At 40.3% G+C, this 18,185-nt stretch overlaps 1 protein-coding gene across 8 annotated transcripts in view; it reads right to left on the bottom strand.

The window, feature by feature from the left end:
• Positions 1-18,185, bottom strand: part of CCDC171 (coiled-coil domain containing 171) — a 982,183-nt gene that overhangs the window by 892,018 nt on the left and 71,980 nt on the right. For all 8 annotated transcript variants that reach the window (XR_003857717.1, XM_029608527.1, XM_029608555.1 and 5 more), the window contains exon 6: positions 10,074-10,220. Coding sequence is in view for 7 of the 8 variants with exons in the window: in XM_029608527.1 (XP_029464387.1) it covers positions 10,074-10,220 (147 nt within the window). In the remaining variant the exon portion in view is untranslated. The remainder of the gene's footprint in view (positions 1-10,073; positions 10,221-18,185) is intronic.

Below are 18,185 nucleotides of genomic sequence, written 5' to 3'. Positions count from 1 at the left end.
AAACCCTCCTGGTCGAGCCATTGGGAACAAAAAAATACCATTTTTAACACCAAGTCTTTAAGCGACACCTTCCTGAGAGGCTCAAATGGCGCCACAGCTAAGGCATTCAAAATTGAGACTCCGTGGGGTCTACCCCACCAAATTGGAAGGCACAAATAATCAACCTCCTCATAAACAGGCAACCACGATCCTTCGCAGGCAGGCCCGACCACAGCTCGCACACTACAATGTTTACCAGACTCAACCAAGGGTCCCCTATACTTTCCCTGCTGTTGTCTACTATCAGCCCTCTCTGCTTTCCAGAACCCAGTCAACTGACAGTCCCAGCCTACTCTGTTTCTGCCTTTTTAACGCTTAAAAAAACATGCCCAGTTGTAAGCAGAGATCCCCACCACAGTAAGATACAAAGGAAGGGATACTTCCCTGCCAATAACTTGCTCGAGGGGTCCCAGGCCAGGGCAGCAGACAGCTAGGGGGAGGGGGAAAGAAAAGGAGCCAGCACCACTGGCTTTCAGTCCCCTTCAAGTGCTCAGGCAGAAAAGAGGTCACCAATGTCCCCAGCTCATCCATAATCTCAATCAGAAAAAAAGGGGGTCCCAAAAACATTACACCACCCCACTGAGAGACCCTCCAACACTTCCAGACGACTGCATGTTTGGCATCTCTACCATCTGCTGAAGACAGAGAAATATTCAACTGCTGCAGATGGCACACTGCCTTATAAGGCTACTTCTAGTGAAGCTTTTATTCTCTATCTTCATCTGGTGGTAAGGAAGAAAAACTCAAGCATGTGGACTGGTCTGGCAGAGACAATAAGAAATACAGATTATCCTTTGCTATAGAAGGATAGTATACCTGGATACAAAACATCTCTATGCATTTCTTGCAAAATATTAGGGATGTGAATTTGTTTAAAACAAATAAGCAGGAGGTCACATGATGGCATGAGCAGGTGAGGACATTTCCCTGGCCTGCTCTGGACCCCATCCCCCAACATCCATCATCAACAACATCCAGCTCATTGTTCCTGACCTTACAGCTGTTCAGTCAGCGATATTTTTGATGGTACTATTGTTTGGCTAAGTTGACCAGATTAGTAAAAAAAAGACAAGGATAAGAACCATGCGACTGACCTAAAGATGGTCTGATGGGGAATGGAATCTGAGTCTGGCTCCCCAACCGAACTGAATATAACATATTCGGCATCAGCAGCAATTGCCTACTTAGATGAAAAGCTAGTCAAAATAATTCAGAATCAGTAAATAATATACTGGCAGCATATGGTCGAAGAACGACCGAGCTAGAACAAAGCATCCAATTTACAAGATGATATGCACACTAATAGTGCTGGCGTTACCGAGTTGCAGGCGTGAGAAGCACAGAATGACGAGAAAGCTGAAGATCTCAAGAACAGATTGAGGCGTTAAAATCTTCGGGTTTTGGACATCCTAGACACTGCACCCAATGCAGACTTACAAGGTTTTTTTAAATCTTGGCTGCCTCGCGAACTGGGCTTAGCAGCAGAACTAAGGAAATACTGGATACAGCGCGTGCACAGGCTGAGAAGAAAAGATGACACAGGAAGTAGGCCTCGCACAGTGATTGCACAAGTTTTTAGCTTTTCTCACATAAGAACATAAGCAACTACCATGCTGGGTCAAATCAAGGGTCCATCAAGCCCAGCATCCTATTTCCAACAGAGGCCAAACCAGGCCACAAGAACCTGGCAATTACCCAAATACTAAGAAGATCCCATGCTACTGAAGCCAGTAATAGCAAAGACCATTCCCTAAGTCAATTTGATTAATAGCAGTTAATGGACTTCTCCAAGAACTTCTCCAAACCTTTTTTAAACCCAGTTACACTAACCATATCCTCTGGCAACAAATTCCAGAGATTAATTGTGCGTTAAGTGAAAAAGAATTTTCTCTGGTTAGTCTTAAATGTGCTACTTACTAACTTCATGGAATGCCCCCTAGTCCTTCTATTACCTGAAAATGTAAATAACCGATTCACATCTACTCATTCTAGACCTCTCATGATTTTAAACACCTCTATCATATCCCCCCCTCAGCCATCTCTTCTCCAAGCTGAACAGACCTAACCTCTTCAGCCTTTCCTCTTAGGGGAGTTGTTCCATCCCCTTTATCATATTGGTTGCCCTTCTCTGTACCTTCTCCATCACAACTATATCTTTTTTGAGATGCGGCGACCAGACTTGTACACAGTATTCAAGGTGCGGTCTCACCATTGAGCAAAACAGAGTCATTATTAACATAAGAACATAAGAACATGCCATACTGGGTCAGACCAAGGGTCCATCAAGCCCAGCATCCTGTTTCCAACAGTGGCCAATCCAGGCCATAAGAACCTGGCAAGTACCCAAAAACTAAGTCTATTTCATGTTACCATTGCTAGTAATAGCAGTGGTTATTTTCTAAGTCAATTAATAGCAGGTAATGGACTTCTCCTCCAAGAACTTATCCAATCCTTTTTTAAACACAGCTATACTAATTGCACTAACCACATCCTCTGGCAAATTCCAGAGTTTAATTGTGCGTTGAGTGAAAAAGAACTTTCTCCGATTAGTTTTAAATGTGCCACATGCTAACTTCATGGAGTGCCCCCTAGTCTTTCTACTATCCGAAAGAGTAAATAACCGATTCACATCTACCCATTCTAGACCTCTCATGATTTTAAACACCTCTATCATATCCCCCCTCAGCCGTCTCTTCTCCAAGCTGAAAAGCTCTAACCTCTTCAGCCTTTCCTCATAGTGGAGCTGTTCCATCCCCTTTATCATTTTGGTTGCCCTTCTCTGTACCTTCTCCATCGCAACTATATCTTTTTTGAGATGTGGTGACCAGAATTGTACACAGTATTCAAGGTGCAGTCTCACCATGGAGCGACACAGAGGCATTATGACATTTTCCATTTTATTAACCATTCCCTTCCTAATAATTCTTAACATTCTATTTGCTTTTTTGACTGCTGCAGCACACTGAGCCGACGATTGTAAAGTATTATCCACTATGATGCCTAGATCTTTTTTCCTGGGTGGTAGCTCCTAATATCGAACCTAACATCGTGTAACTACAGCAAGGGTTATTTTTCCCTATATGCAACATCTTGCACTTGTCCACATTAAATTTCCTCTGCCATTTGGATGCCCAATCTTTCAGTCTTGCAAGGTCCTCCTGTAATGTATCACAGTCTGCTTGTGATTTAACTACTCTGAATAATTTTGTATCATCCGCAAATTTGATAACCTCACTCATCGTATTCCTTTCCAGATCATTTTTATATATATATATTGAAAAGCACCGGTCCAAGTACAGATCCCTGAGGCACTCCACTGTTTACCCTTTTCCACTGAGAAAATTGACCATTTAATCCTACTCTCTGTTTCCTGTCTTTTAACCAGTTTGTAATCCACGAAAGGACATCGCCTCCTATCCCATGACTTTTTAGTTTTCGTAGAAGCCTCTCATGAGGGACTTTGTCAAACGCCTTCTGAAAATCCAAATACACTATATCTACCGGTTCAACTTTATCCACATGTTTATTAACCCCTTCAAAAAAATGAAGCAGATTTGTTAGGCAAGACTTCCCTTGGGTAAATCCATGTTGACTGTGTCCCACTAAATCATGTCTTTCTATATGCTCTACGATTTTGATCCTGAGAATAGTTTCCACTATTTTTCCCGGCACTGAAGTCAGGCTCATTGGTCTTTAGTTACCTGAATCGCCCCTTGTGCCTTTTTTACATATTGGGGTAACATTGGCCACCCTCCAGTCTTCAGGTACAATGGATGATTTTAATGATAGGCTACAAATTTTAACTAATAGATCAGAAATTTCATTTTTGAGTTCCTTCCGAACCCTAGGATGCATACCATCCGGTCCAGGTGATTTGCTACTCTTTAGTTTGTCAATCTGGCCTACTACATCTTCCAGGTTCACAGTGATTTCATTCAGTTCGTCTGACTCATCACCCCTGAAAACCATCTCCGGAACTGGTATCTCCCCAACATCCTCATTAGTAAACACGGAGGCAAAGAATTCATTTAGTCTTTCTGTAATGGCCTCATCTTCCCTAAGAGCCCCTTTAACCCCTCTGTCATCTAATGGTCCAACTGACTCCCTCACAGGTTTCTTGCTTCGGATATATTTTAAAAAGTTTTTATTATGAGTTTTTGCCTCTATGGCCAACTTCATTTCAAATTCTCTCTTCGCCTGTCTTATCAATGTTTTACACTTACCTTGACAATGCTTATGTTTTATCCTGTTTTCTTCAGATGAATCCTTCTTCCAATTTTTGAAGGATGTTTTTTTTGCTAAAATAGCCTCTTTCACCTCACCTTTTAATCATGACGGTAATCGTTTTGCCTTCCCTTCCACCTTTCTTAATGCGCAGAATACATATGGACTGCACCTCTAAGATTGTATTTTTAAACAATGTCCAAGCCTGTTGGACACTTTTAACCTTTGCAGCTGTTGTTCCACATCTCTCTCGTTCTCCCAGCCTTCTAGTTCTTCCTCCAGGTACTTCCCCATTTCATCAAAGTCTGTGTTTTTGAACTGCATAACTCGGGTCTTCGTGCTTCTTCTCCATATCCTATTTGTGATATGAAACCATACCTTTTGATGATCACTGGTGCTGAGGTGGGCACCCACCTGGACATTAAAGATATTATCTCCATTAGTGAGCATTAAATCTCTTTTAGCTCCCTCCCTCATAGGTTCCATTACCAATTGTTTGAACAGAGCCCCTTGTAGGGCATCCACCATCTCTCTACTACTGTTAGATTCTGCAGAAGGGATTCTCCAGTCTACATCCGGCAGATTAAAATCTCCAACAATCACCACTTCTCCCTTCTTTCCCATCTTTTGAATGTCTTCAACCAGATCTCTGTCAAGTTATTCCATTTCATTTGGAGGCCTGTAAACCACTCCAATAAAAATGGATGCCCCATCATCTTTTTTTAGGTCGGCCCATAGTGCTTCTTCTTTGCTCCATCTTCCTTGCATCTCAGATGCTTGGATATTGTTTCTGACATAAAACACCACTCCTCCCCCTTTCCTATCCTCTCTGTCCTTCCTTAACAAGTTAAGGCCCGGTATTGCCGTATCCCAATCAAGAGATTCTGTGAACCACGTCTCCGTGACAGCAACAACGTCCAAGTCTGCCTCCACCATTAGGGCCTGCAGATCTGGGATTTTATTGCCCAAACTATGAGCATTTGTAGTCATAGCTTTCCAGCTTTTCTCGTTCAGGTTACTGCTTTTCTTGGACTCCTTTTGTGACTTATTTAGTTGAGTTTTGTTATCCACTTCACCCTTTTCCATTGCATTTGTATTTGGGGGGGTGACATTCTAATTTCTTTCTGCCACCCCCGGCATCTAGTTTAAATGCCTTATGACATAGGATTTGAATTTATCTCTTAGGATCCATTTTCCTGCCACAGACAGATGTAAGCCATGTTTGACAAAGAGCAGGATCAAAGATGATCTAATGTTGGGTAAAACTCAATTTGAATATTGGTGGGATCATGCTGATTACATAAAAGGTATCTTTTCTAACATTTATAAATTTCTTAATAAAGATGTACAGGAGTGGGCTTCTTTTGTTTTGGTGTGGGAGAAATAATTGGGGAAGAAATTGCAGAATGAGGAATGGGACCTTTTCTTTTCACAAACAAAATTGAGTTTGATCTTGGCTATTTTGTCAGAAAACAGTTATAAGGTTCTAAATAGGTGGTATTTGACTCCAGTGAGTACTCAGAAAGCATATCCAAGTACAGATGACTTGTGCTGGATAAAGTGTGGGAACAGAGGGACCTATTTTCACTTATGGTGGGACTGTCCCAGAGTATCTTTATTTTGGGGAGCTGTTTTCTCCTTTATTGAAGGAATTCTGGATTTTCAATTAATCTTTGCCCCGGAAAATGTGTTATTGAATCTACCCTTAGATATCCCGAAGGATGGTTGGCGGTTGGTTCATCAGCTTTTGCTTTCCACTAGATGCAAGTTAGCAGGGGTATAGAAATCAGATACTATTCCTTCAAATGACTGAAACGGGTTTGCTTTCTGCTTACTGCTGTCAAGCATCACAACTTTTCTAAGTTTTATAAAGTTTGGAACCCATTCTTGGTCTTGGTATCATGTGGGTCCTAGCTTTCCCTAGGAGCATCTCTGTAGCCTTAGTTTTCTTTTGTGAATCATTGTTTGACTTTGCTATCCTTGTTTGGCGCTATGGAAGTTATTTGTCATCTCACAGTCTGCGGTTGTCGAGGTGGGGGTTGGGAGGGTGAGGTTACCATTGATAATGTTTTCAAATGTTTTCACTGTTCCTTGTAATAATGTTCATTGGTTGATTGTTATTGTTCAATGTTCTATGTAAAAAACCCCGGTCTAACCTCCCAGACCAGGGCAACCTTTTTGTTACTTGTAAACCGGATTGATTTGTATTGCATACAGGAATTCCGGTATATAAAAATTAAAAATAAATAAATAAATAAATAAATAATTGCTATCGCACCAGATTGTTTCATACGATAATCTTTTATTGATGATGGTACTTTGTGAGCAATAAAATTTAATTGAAAAACAAATTTAAAAAACGAGCAAGGGGCTGCATGCAATGAATTTTGTTGGGGTTTTTTGGTTTTTTTTGTGTACCACCTATGATGGGCCACTATTTGTCAGGAGCTCTAAGGCCATTTTCTCTTTATACTCAGCATACAGATTTAGATCTTCCATGCATAAACTTGGCAGTTTGTATTTTTCTTTTCACGACAGTACCATGGAACAATGAATGACGGATGCGCTTTGAACAAATAACAGCGAGCAGCAGCTTATCTTACAGGGATAACCTGCAACTTAATTCACTGTTTGTGTTGGGGGAGAACAGGATCTTTTCAGAAGGCATCCCCCACAGCTTGTGTTTGTTTAACTGGCTAGAAAGCCGAGGGGAGGAGAAAACCCACACAGCCAGGTTGCTTTCCGCCTTGAGTGAGAAGGTTCCTTATTGCTGAGAACACTAATGGGGGCTTCTCTTTATCCTCAGCATAAAGACCTGGATCTGGGATACTTAAATTTGGGTGTATGTTTTTCTTCTTCTTCTTTCTATTAACGTTTTGTTGATCCACGTGTTTTGGATCTCCCAGGATGTGGGTGCTTGTTTGCGCTTCCAGAAAGCCCTGTTAATGGGAAAAAGGGTCATATTGTTAGGCTCATTTTAGCAATGGCAGAATGCTTTCCATAACATGATGATGGAAAGTCTCTCATGGAACATCATTCCGCCAGAGTCAAGGGTTTTTAGGGGGGTTTTTTTTGCTGTTTGGGAACCTTATCTTCAAGGGCTCTCCCCCAGAATACATCGCAAAGTTCTCAACTGTATGTAAATTCCAAGTCTTTCTTCAATATTTTCCATAGATATTTAACATCTGTAATTGTTTTTACCCAAGATACCCTAATAACATGAGGAGGTTGAAATATCATAGGGGGTTGGGGGAAAGGGATTTGGTTTAGGGCTTTGAATTAAAGGGGTTTTTTTTTTTCTTTTTTACTAACAGTCTATTAGTCTCCGTGCATGGCCTGGGCACATAAGAATGAAATGCGCCTTGGCCTTGTTTCCATATTTTATTAATTGCTGCTGTTTTTGTACTGGTAATAAGAGTTGGGCGAAAGCAGAAGCGGGAAGAGAAAGGGGAGAGGGAATGAAAATGTGTATTTCCATTTTGAAGTAGAAGTAATGAATATTTGATGTTTCCAGTTACTGAATATTATATATTGTATTCCGTTCCATTCCTTAATAAAGAAGTTTTACCATAAAACAAATGAGCAATCTGAACAGAGTCAGCATTTTGTTTCAGATTTTGGGAAATGAATATGAATGGCCAGTGACTCAAAAAAATAAACATTTTAATCTGCATTTGTTTTTGTTGCCCATTAAAGTCTATGGATCAGCAAAATATAGGTTTCTACCCTCTTTGGTTGTATCTTTTTAGATTTTTGGTCATTTCACAGAATCCTGGGCCATGCAATGAGCTAGATGCATTCTTACAGTGACTTTTCGTAGGACGAAAAAAAAACTGAGGTGATACTATTCCAGCAAGATGAAATTTCTAGACCAGTGGCATAAAAATGTGGCTCCTTCAATATTGCCAGCAGTGGGACAGAAGAGTCACTGGATGAGAAAGAGAAAATATATCCTGGATCTATGCGGGCTAGTGGGAGGAGGATTTTGTCTGATACCAAATATTCTATTTCCAACAATGCAGGTTAAAGGTATCTGGCAGGATCCCAGACAGTACAGATTCCATGCTGTTTACACCCAGGGATAAACAATGGATTTCACCAAGTCTACTTGTTTAATAATGGTTATGAACTTTTCCTTTAGGAACCTGTCCATACTTTTTTAAACCTAGCTACATTAATTGCTTTTACCGCATCCTATGGTAATGAATTCCAGAATTTAATTGTGTGTTGAATGAAAAAATATTTTCTCCATTTGTTTTAAATGTGATATTTAAAACTTCATAGAGTATCCCTTAGTCTTTTTATTATTTTTTTTTTAAAGATCTTTTGCTCTTTTGAAAAGCATAACAACTGATTCACATTTACTCATTCTACTTCACTCATGATTTACTAAACCTCCAAGCTGAAGAGCGTTAACCTCTTTAGCTTTTCCTCATAGGTGGATCATTCCATTCTCTTTATCATTTTGGTTGCCCTTCTCTAAATCATTTCCAGTTCTACTATAGGTTTTTTGGAATGTGGCTACAGATACCAAAAAGAACTTAGGTGACTCAAGTTTCCTGTTTTACTATTACAGATATATACATACACTGTTTTATCTGTTTCTCATTTGGTGTGCTATGGTACAATGTTGTACCTTCAAACCTGATTAGGTGTACCACAGAATAGTCATCACTGCCTGATGCTCAGATCCAGGCCAGCACCATGGTTCTGCTCTTAGCACCTTGCAGCAACAAGAAACACCACTGGTGGTTCCTAAGTATGTAGGAGCTTTGCTAGCTACGGCATGATCCCCAGAATGTAGTAATTAATCAGCAGAATGTAGGGAATGGATAGCTAAGTCTGCCTTTAGCCCCAGACTCAATGAAATAAATAGGGCATGCACTGAACAATGCACGCCAAACCTTACCTGAGCTCAGCGCTTACCAGCTGAGTACAGAGACGGTCTCCAGCTGTGGGGGGAGAGGGCATCTGCTGTCACTGCTGTGCTCGGGCTCCTGCATCCGCTGCCTTTCAGCTAAACTAGCAGCTAAGTCCACACCAGGAAACTCAGTTACCAGACCAAGGCACACCTCGGAGGTCCATGGAAATCGCCTCAGGAATTCTTAACTGGGGAAGGGACCTTAAGATATCACCACAGGAGAGCAGGGTTTTCTTTTCCGGAATTTAGAATTTCAAATTTCTCCTTTCAAAAAGCTCAAAGCAATCCCCATAGGGAGATGCACGTCTACCATCTGCTAGAGATGGAGAATACTGGCAGGCTAGGGTCACTGCAGAGCTATATATACTGTGATATCAGCTGATATTAGCTTGCTCCATCTCCATCTGCTGGCAGGGAAGCATAAACCCACTGGTCCCAAGTCCATCTGTCTACACGCTAGGAAATCTCCAATACAGATACCAAACCTGGTTACAGATGCCAGACTGCTGAATGGTACATCATAAAAGAATCACTCCACCATGCCAGAGTCTCCACTCTATCTCTCAACTGCATACTTCCTATCAGAATACAGGCAGAACAGTTCCACTGATCCTTGAAAAAACATCTGAACAAAGGATTCCCCTTGTCTGGAAAGTTCATATATATAATTCCCTTTGGTTAATTCTTAGATAGGACCAATAAAAACTATTTATTCCTGTCAGGATAAAAACAGGCCCACTAGCAAGAGTGCAAAGGGGATTTCTGGAAACAAAATCAGCTCTTCAAATAAAAATGGGAACTGAAAGCCTACTCCTTGGCGCTTTTCTTTTTAAAGAGTGGCCTCATCTGGAACCCAGCAATTAACATAACAATGGCAGAAGTTACTCACCTCAACATCTTGTTTCAGTCTATTCTCTCGTTCACGGAGGTATTCAAGTTCATTTGCTTGTTGTTCCAAAGTTTCAATCCGATTATTGCGTTCAGTTTCCAGTTCCTGTAATTTCCTATGCGACTCTTGAAGAGTTTTATCTTGGTCCTAAAAACAAACAAGATAATAGTTCCCTATTTTTAAGTAAGCACAGTAGTAAAGCAATAATGAGAAATGGGTTTATTATACTGAGTGACAATCTTTGTGACCTTCGTTAACTTCCAGAAATCAGTTTTGGTCAAATCTTATCAACAGAAAATCTACCAAATTTTCAGTTCTAGATTTCTGAGAATTAGTAAAATATACAAGAGTAATTTTTGAAAGTCTAGTATGAATATAGTTAGCAATATCCATCTCAAATATTTTCAATTAGCAGTCATTCCCCTTTCCTCATCTATTACAAAAGGTTAAGCCTATTGGCTGAAAAGCAAATACTTAAGCATTATGTCCAAGGATAATACTATAGACATAATGGATAGAAAGAGAAAGCAGTACATCAAATCAGGACCTTAAAGAGGCTGACAAGAAAAATACAAGAGAATATTAAATTAAAAGTGAAAAAAATTTTAGAAGAAAAAAATTGGCAATCTTCAGATTCTGAAAGAGAATTCCTGTCAACAAAAGTATCATCTTTTAAATGCTTCTCATAGTTGTAGCATAAGTGCAGTCTTATGGGTTTTCCAGATGAAAATCTGAAAACTTCAATTTCCAGGGGAACATAAATCATGGTTTTCAGATTTTTATCCAGAAATCCACAAAACTTATTTTGCTATAGCTCCCAGCCACAGCAGGAAGTTGATACTGTCAGTAGTAGGGAGCTCCTGTCAGACTGCAAAGATTCCCCCTTCCCCCCCCCCCAAAACAAAAAGCCCTCCACAACCAAAATATGCACTGGCTAGAAGAACACCTTACATTTCACAATACAAACAGACCCACAAGACAGCAACACAGAGCAACACTGCATATCCCATTACCCATAGACTCTAAGCTCAGCTCCACTAAAGCTCGTGCACTGTCATTAGCTGCGCCCGCCCTTTGGAACAAACTTCCCCCCTCACTACGTCAAGAATCATGCCCAAAAAAATTCAAACAGGACCTGAAAACTTGCCTTTTCAAACAAGCAAACTCTGAACAGCACACCTCCCTCCCATGAGGTCTAATCCCCACTGTCCATCACAACATTCTTGTAAATAGTGATAATCTTGTAAATAGTGATATTTTTAAAGCTTCATATTTTATACTGGTCTCCTGCTATGGTTTTCAAAATATTTATAATACATATTCATGAGATTTATACAGTATGTATACATTCAGTCTGTGAACCAAGTTAACTTGCATAGCAATTCTGTTGGTGTCTCAAGAGGATTAGATTTGGGGACCACAGCAATAGAGTCTAGCTACTTCAGAATAATTATTCTCATATGATAGCATCTGAACAGTATCATACTAATTTATGTGATTTGTCATTTGCCAAACCAAGAGGTTCTGTAAAATTCTTGCATACCATTCCAAATGTTACTTGGTAATGACAAATGTTATAATCCATAATGCATGCAGTCAACATTGTAAATTGGTACTCGTCTAAACAAGTAACAGACCTACCAACTGTACTTGAATTTGTAACTTGCCTTGAGCTTGGATTTGGAAAGGCAAATTAAACTTAAAAAACCAAATCCAAATTTCTTCCATCTTTTATGAAGTTCTCCTGAAAAGATGTTAGTTATTTAGGGAACAGCTGGCTTAGTTGTATATTAACAGATAAAAACAGGATAAAGATAGCTCTCAAAATGTGTGCGGCTATTTAGATGTTACCTTTGAAGAATAATTACCAGTAAGCAACTATTACAAACCTAAAGATAAACAGACTTTAACAGAGTAGTTCTGATGGAATTAACTGTCCATATAATGACATAAAAGATGAAAAAGATGAAAAAATAAACACAAAGAACTGGTTAGTGTATATTTTGTGTTTTTCTTGAGAACTGCATAAAATAAATAAAACTGCATGTTCTTTAGTAAAAAGAAACAATCCCATAGAAAAATCAATAAATGAGTCACAAAGGATTGGAATTATCCCAGAACCACTCCAGGAGGATCATCAAGACAAACTTCCAAGCTTCTGAGAAAGTAAATAGGCTACTGCTAAAAACACGTGGACTGAACACCACATTATAGCTTTGCAAACCTCACTGAAACAGAAAACTACTAGAGGGTTAGCCATGATAGTCCATAGCAGCAAAAACTAAAATATTGGACACACCTTATAGACAAGGGTTGAGCAACACTGGTCCTCTAGAGCCACAAACCAGTTGAGTTTTCAGGATATCCCTAATGAATATGCATGAGGTTTGTATGTATACTGCCTCAGTAGTATGAAAATCTGTTTCATGCATATTCATTAGAGCTATCCTAAAAACCAGATCAGTTTGTGGTCCTCAATGACTGGAATCGATGAAATGCTTCTTGAGACATCTAAGATGAAAACATCTAAGAGAGCTGAAAGAGAAACTGGACCACAATATGTCAAGTGGACACAAATTACCAAAGTCAGTAGAATCCTCATGGCAACTATAGAACTCGGGAATGCAGCCTTGGAAGCAGAAGTTGAGAAACTAACCCAGGATGAGGAGAAACTTAAGCTTGTGTGCACAGAAGCTCCAGGATCAGCAATTACTGTGTGTGTCTAAGAAGCAAAGGGTATTGCTGGTTGGTGACAGCCTTGTGAGGGGCATAGAGGCATCCATTTGCCAACTAAACATTCCATCCCAGGAGATATGCTGTCGGCCAGACGTAAAAATCAGACATCATGGAGAAATTGCCAAGAATCAGCAACCCCACTGATTATTATTTGATTCTTCTTACCAATGTTGGCACAATGAAACTGCTAGATATCCCCAGGAACATATCAAAAGTGATTTAATTGTTCTAGGAAAAAGGGCAAAGCAGATAGGTTTACAAGTGGTTTTCTTCTCAATTCTCCCAGTCAAGGATTAATACTGAAACAGAAAAGCTTGCATTCTAGAGTTGAATAAATGGTTGTATGGATGGTGTTGCTGAAAATGTTTCAGCTTCCTGGACCATAAGATGGCATTTCAGGAGCTATGAAAAGTGCCAAACTGCCTTCCAGAACAGACTGGTGGCAAAACTACCAAGGGTGGCTTTAAACTAGGATCACCGGGGATGGGTGTAAAAAGCTCAAAGATAAAGAAAGCAAGTTTTGCTTACCCTAAATGGTGTTTTCCATACGTAGCAAGATAAATTAGTCATTACTTGTGGGTGGAATCATCCAGAAGCATCAAACGGCTTATAGAGCTTTGAGCTATGTGAATGTAATCTGATTTGAAATGCTGAAGGCGGAATATAAATTAAATAAGTTTACAGGAGTTCCTGTGCATGCATTACCTCATGATCCTCTTCAGTCAGTAACAGAACTAGCTAGCTAGGTAGTCAATGCTCCAGGGAGGAGGGTGGCCATTCCATGGCTAATTCATCCTGCTATCTATGGAAAACACTGTTTATGGTAAGCAAACTTTCTTTTTCCATCAATAAGCAGGCTGAATTAGCCATTCCATGTATGGAGTTCTGAGTTGAGAGTTGCAACAGAGGATTTTCCCAATAAAAAAATCCAGATTCCACCATGGAGAATAGACTATGATGAGACTATGCTCTGCAACACGGCCTACCCTAAACCACCACCAGCCTTTAAAAAATTGTCCAGACAGTAGTGTAAAGTGAATGTATGTACAGACTATGTGGCAGCTTTGCAGATATCTTCCCAAGAAACGTCTTTTAAATGAGCAATGGAAGAAACCATACATGATGGGTTTTGACCAGATTAGCAAGGTCAAGTCCCGCTGCAGTGTAACAATTGGCTAAGGTGTGTTTGGTCACTGGGTTCCCGGTCTATTAGGATTATTGAAGACAAAAAGCAGAGAGGCTCGGCAATGAGGGTGAGATCTTTTCATAATAGGCGAGAGCCAGGTTACGATCCAACCTAAGAAGTCGCTTCTCCCTGTCACGTGCATGCAGTCAGGGAAATAAAGTAGGCAAAAAATGGACCAATTGAGATGGAAGGCCAACACCATCTCAGCAGGAACTTTGGACGAGTGTGGAGTAGCACTCTATTGTGGAAGAATTGCAAATAAGGAGCACAGAATAGAAGGGCTTGAAGTTTACTGACACATCGTGCAGAAGTCACTGTTACCAGAAAGATCACCCTTCCACACACTTAAATCCCATGGTACTTTCAAATTGGCAGATATAGGTTCTACAACCATTTCATGAATTTGGAGATGAGGAGACTAGTCAAAATCAGCCTGCTGTCAACCAAGATGTGGTATACCACAATGACACTTAAGTGAACTCTCATGGAAATTGTAGCAAGCCCTGAGGTTGAGAAAAAGTTGAAGTAGGATAACAAATGGCATTTCTCACGATGAAAAGGACAGAGTCCATTCTTGAGAATACCAATTGGAGTATCTACCCCATTTAAAGGCATAGCTTAGCTGAGTAGATTGTTTTCTGACAGAAAGTAAAACCTCCTCGATAAGATTCTAGTATGGCAAGGTTGGCAATTATCGCGTATTCAACATCCAGGTTGCAAGACTGAGATTGTGTAGATTGGAATGGAGCAAACATCGATCTTCTTGCATTAACAGGAATGGATCTGATCTTAGATGTTCTGGAGACCACACACAGTCATACGAGATACACATACAGATCTGTCTGAGCCATGCTGGAGCTATGAGAATCTTATGGCCATGGTCTTGAAGTAGTTTATGAACTGGTCTTGAAATCAGGGGCAGCGGTGGAAAAAGCATACATGAAGTTTCTTCCCCAGTAGAGAGGGAATGTATCTGAGCAAGTCTGAAGTTGATAGGAAGGATGGAGCAGAATCACTAGTTTCTGATTGCATTCCATTGTGAAAAGGACAAGGCCCTTGTTTCGCCAAAAGCAGCTTCCTCAGGGGGGAACCCCTGGTTTAAAGAACACCCAATTATCTTTGGAAGGCTTCTCATCTAACAGGGGGAGAAACCAAGAGTATATGGGCTAAAACACCAATTGATTTGTTAATTACAGATTAATTGGCTCATATACTAGACTGATGTAGAGGTTTCAAACAATGTGAGTAGAAAGGTCACTCAACATCAAGTGGCCAATTAGTGTGCAGAGAAAACAGAAGCAGACTTAACATGCTGAAGGAATGTGACAGGCAAGGAGAACCGTGCATCTCAATAAAAATCCACTTTGTCTGAAAACGCGGGCAGATCCCCTCTTCAGGCTGCCTTGCAGTAAGGATCACAATTGAAAATATATTTACCAGGGCTAAGCTTTCCTCCCGCTGTCCATTCTTACTGGCAGGAACCAATATTGAGCCATGAGGCAGCCTAAAGAGGCATCTGCCTTGTCACGACAATTGACACCATACCCAGGAGGAACACCTTACCTATTTGTTTTCTGATTTATTGCAATCACTTTTTGGATAATAGACTGGCTACTCATTTTTTGTACTTTCCAACATTGTCATTGTATTTGTCAAAGTAAAGCATATCTCGTGTTTAAATGGTTTTCATGCTTATTATTGTTGTAACATACTTAGGTCTGCTTGAAAGTAATTGTGCCATGATGGCCAAACGTTGACAACAAATGTATTAGCACTCACACCATAGGAATGCAGTCTGCAATTGATCCATATTTAACTTATCAATACTTATACGTATAAGGATCACATGATTGATTGTTTGGGCCACATTTGTTAACATTGGGGTGCTCATTTATTTTAATTTTATTTTTCTGGGAATGATTAATAAAGATTTCTGTTTTAATTAATACCATATCAACAATACTAATGGCTCTTTTGTCCATCCCTTTGGAATTTTTTTTGCATATATATCTATATCTATATTGATAGATAGATAACTATAGATAGATATAGATATATATTTATAGCACTGAAAAGTGCTGTTGAGGGGCTGCTGAGGCAGGGAGGCAACTCAAAATCAAATAGAATTGAGAAAAAATGTGGAGGCTGAGAATTAGAAATAATTCAAGTAGAGATAGGGGGTATACATCTATGCAGATTGGACAAAAAAAAAGACTGAGGGGCTCAAGAGACAGCGCATGCATGTGCGGGAACTCCCACACACGCTCAGTAGTAAAAGGTTTTCTGGGACTTCCAGTTATGCTCTGAAAGAAGCAGGCACACACTGACTGAGCTCCCGCTGATCTAATAATTCACCCTTTTTTTCCCTCACTGAGGAGGCGTCTCAATATACTATGCCCCCTGTTAAAGAGTTGGGGAAATATTCGATCCCATCTCTTTGGGCTGAAAAAAAAATTAAAGTAAACCTGCACACTGCAGTAAAAAAAGCCTGCTCAGAAAATACGGTGCAGGCTAGTGACTCTCCTTCTGATGACCACCAAGCTGAGGATCACAATGTGGAGATTGGATCTCAGGCGATGCGAGAATTTATGGACAGCTTTGCTGAGCAGATCTCTGCTAAATTAGACTCGTTTGAGTGTTATTGTCGAGATGGTCGCACAACTAGTGCAGAGTGCTTGAGATAACTCGGAGCAACTTGAAGAGCACGATGGTAAGCATACTGAGCTGAAAATAGTGGCCACTGCTACTGGAAATAAACTACTCGGCTACTGCTACTACTACTACTACTGGAAAAACTGGATGACCTGGAGAACCGGTCTTGCCGGTGAAATATCCAAATCTTAAGTGTTCCAGAGCAAGCAGAGGGTGCTCACGCAGTTAAATTTTTTTCAACATGGTTGCCCAGCCTGCTCAAAATGGATGCAAGTCATGGGCCCTTAAAAGCTAGGCTGCACGCACAGAGCCTTAGCCCCAGTGCCATCCCAGGGTAGGAGGCCAAGGGCTGTTATCATCAAGCTTCACAATTTTCTTATAAAAGACTAGTCATGAATGCTGTGTGAGAAATTAAAAACTTGAGCTTTAACGACTATCAAATTCTCATATTTCCTGATTTTTCACCTGACTTGCAGATAAAGAGGCAGCAATTTGCTATGGTCAAGAAGGAACTCCAAAAGTCAAATATATGGTGTGAAATGCTGTTCCCAGCAACAGAATTTTCATTAATGGTGCCTCTGTTATGTTGGAAACATTGACAGCAGCAGAAAATTGGTTGCACAAGCACCTTGAAGGCCATGTGGTGGACACTGCTTAATGGGTGAACGTGTTTTGCTGTTATATTTTCTTTGTAAGAAATAGCGAGTAGCTTGGTCAAGCTCTGGTGGATGCGAGCTCATTTTTTTGCAACTGTGCGATGTAGTGGGGGTTTTTTTCTATGTCACAGTTTGCTAACCCTTGGGGTTTTTATTTCAAGAGGCTCATGTCAAGCAAGATTTTTGCCATGTTTTACTATTGCTGCTGTCCTGGGATTACAAATATCCTCCCGTCTCACTATTGATCAATCTACTTTTGGTGTCAACTCCTGGCTGTGACCCAGTGGGAATCGATTCTTATTCTGGGTATCCAACCTCTTTCCTTGTGATCACAGTCGAGTGGGTGAGGTAATTGCTGAAGTTGATATGGATGGACTCAGGCTGGAAGCTGGAAACTATGAATCCTATGTGCGCAAGTTCTGGCAATACAAAGTAATCTCTTCTTTTTTTTTTTGCCATGGTCAAAGAAGGCCTTCACACTACATAATTCTTATTTTGCCTGGCCTGGAGACTTATATGTTTGACAGTGATAACATGCATATCTGTTGTGCTTCTCACTGGTCCACAGTTTTTGGGGTTTTCTCACATTTCTTTTTTATGCTATCGAAGGTAACTCTGTTGCTAGAGTGAGAGAGGGAAGTCAGCAATGTCCTGTGTCAAATTTTGCAAAATGGCCTGCTAATTTTATAATATCCGCGCACCAGCTCACACATATTATAAAATTGCCGCATCTATGGGTAGCGCACACACATGGACGCGCGTACCTATTAAAATCTACCCCTTACAGCATTGCTGGACATCTGTAGGAAGAATTATAGAAAAGCAATGAGTGACAATTGAGCAATTGATGGTCGGTGTAATGCCTCTATCTGCTCTCCTATG

Source organism: Rhinatrema bivittatum, chromosome 1 (assembly GCF_901001135.1).
Source record: "Rhinatrema bivittatum chromosome 1, aRhiBiv1.1, whole genome shotgun sequence".
NCBI classification, from domain to species: Eukaryota; Metazoa; Chordata; class Amphibia; order Gymnophiona; family Rhinatrematidae; genus Rhinatrema; species Rhinatrema bivittatum.
Note: the sequence above shows the minus strand (reverse complement) of the source record. Positions and strands in the feature narration are given on the sequence as shown.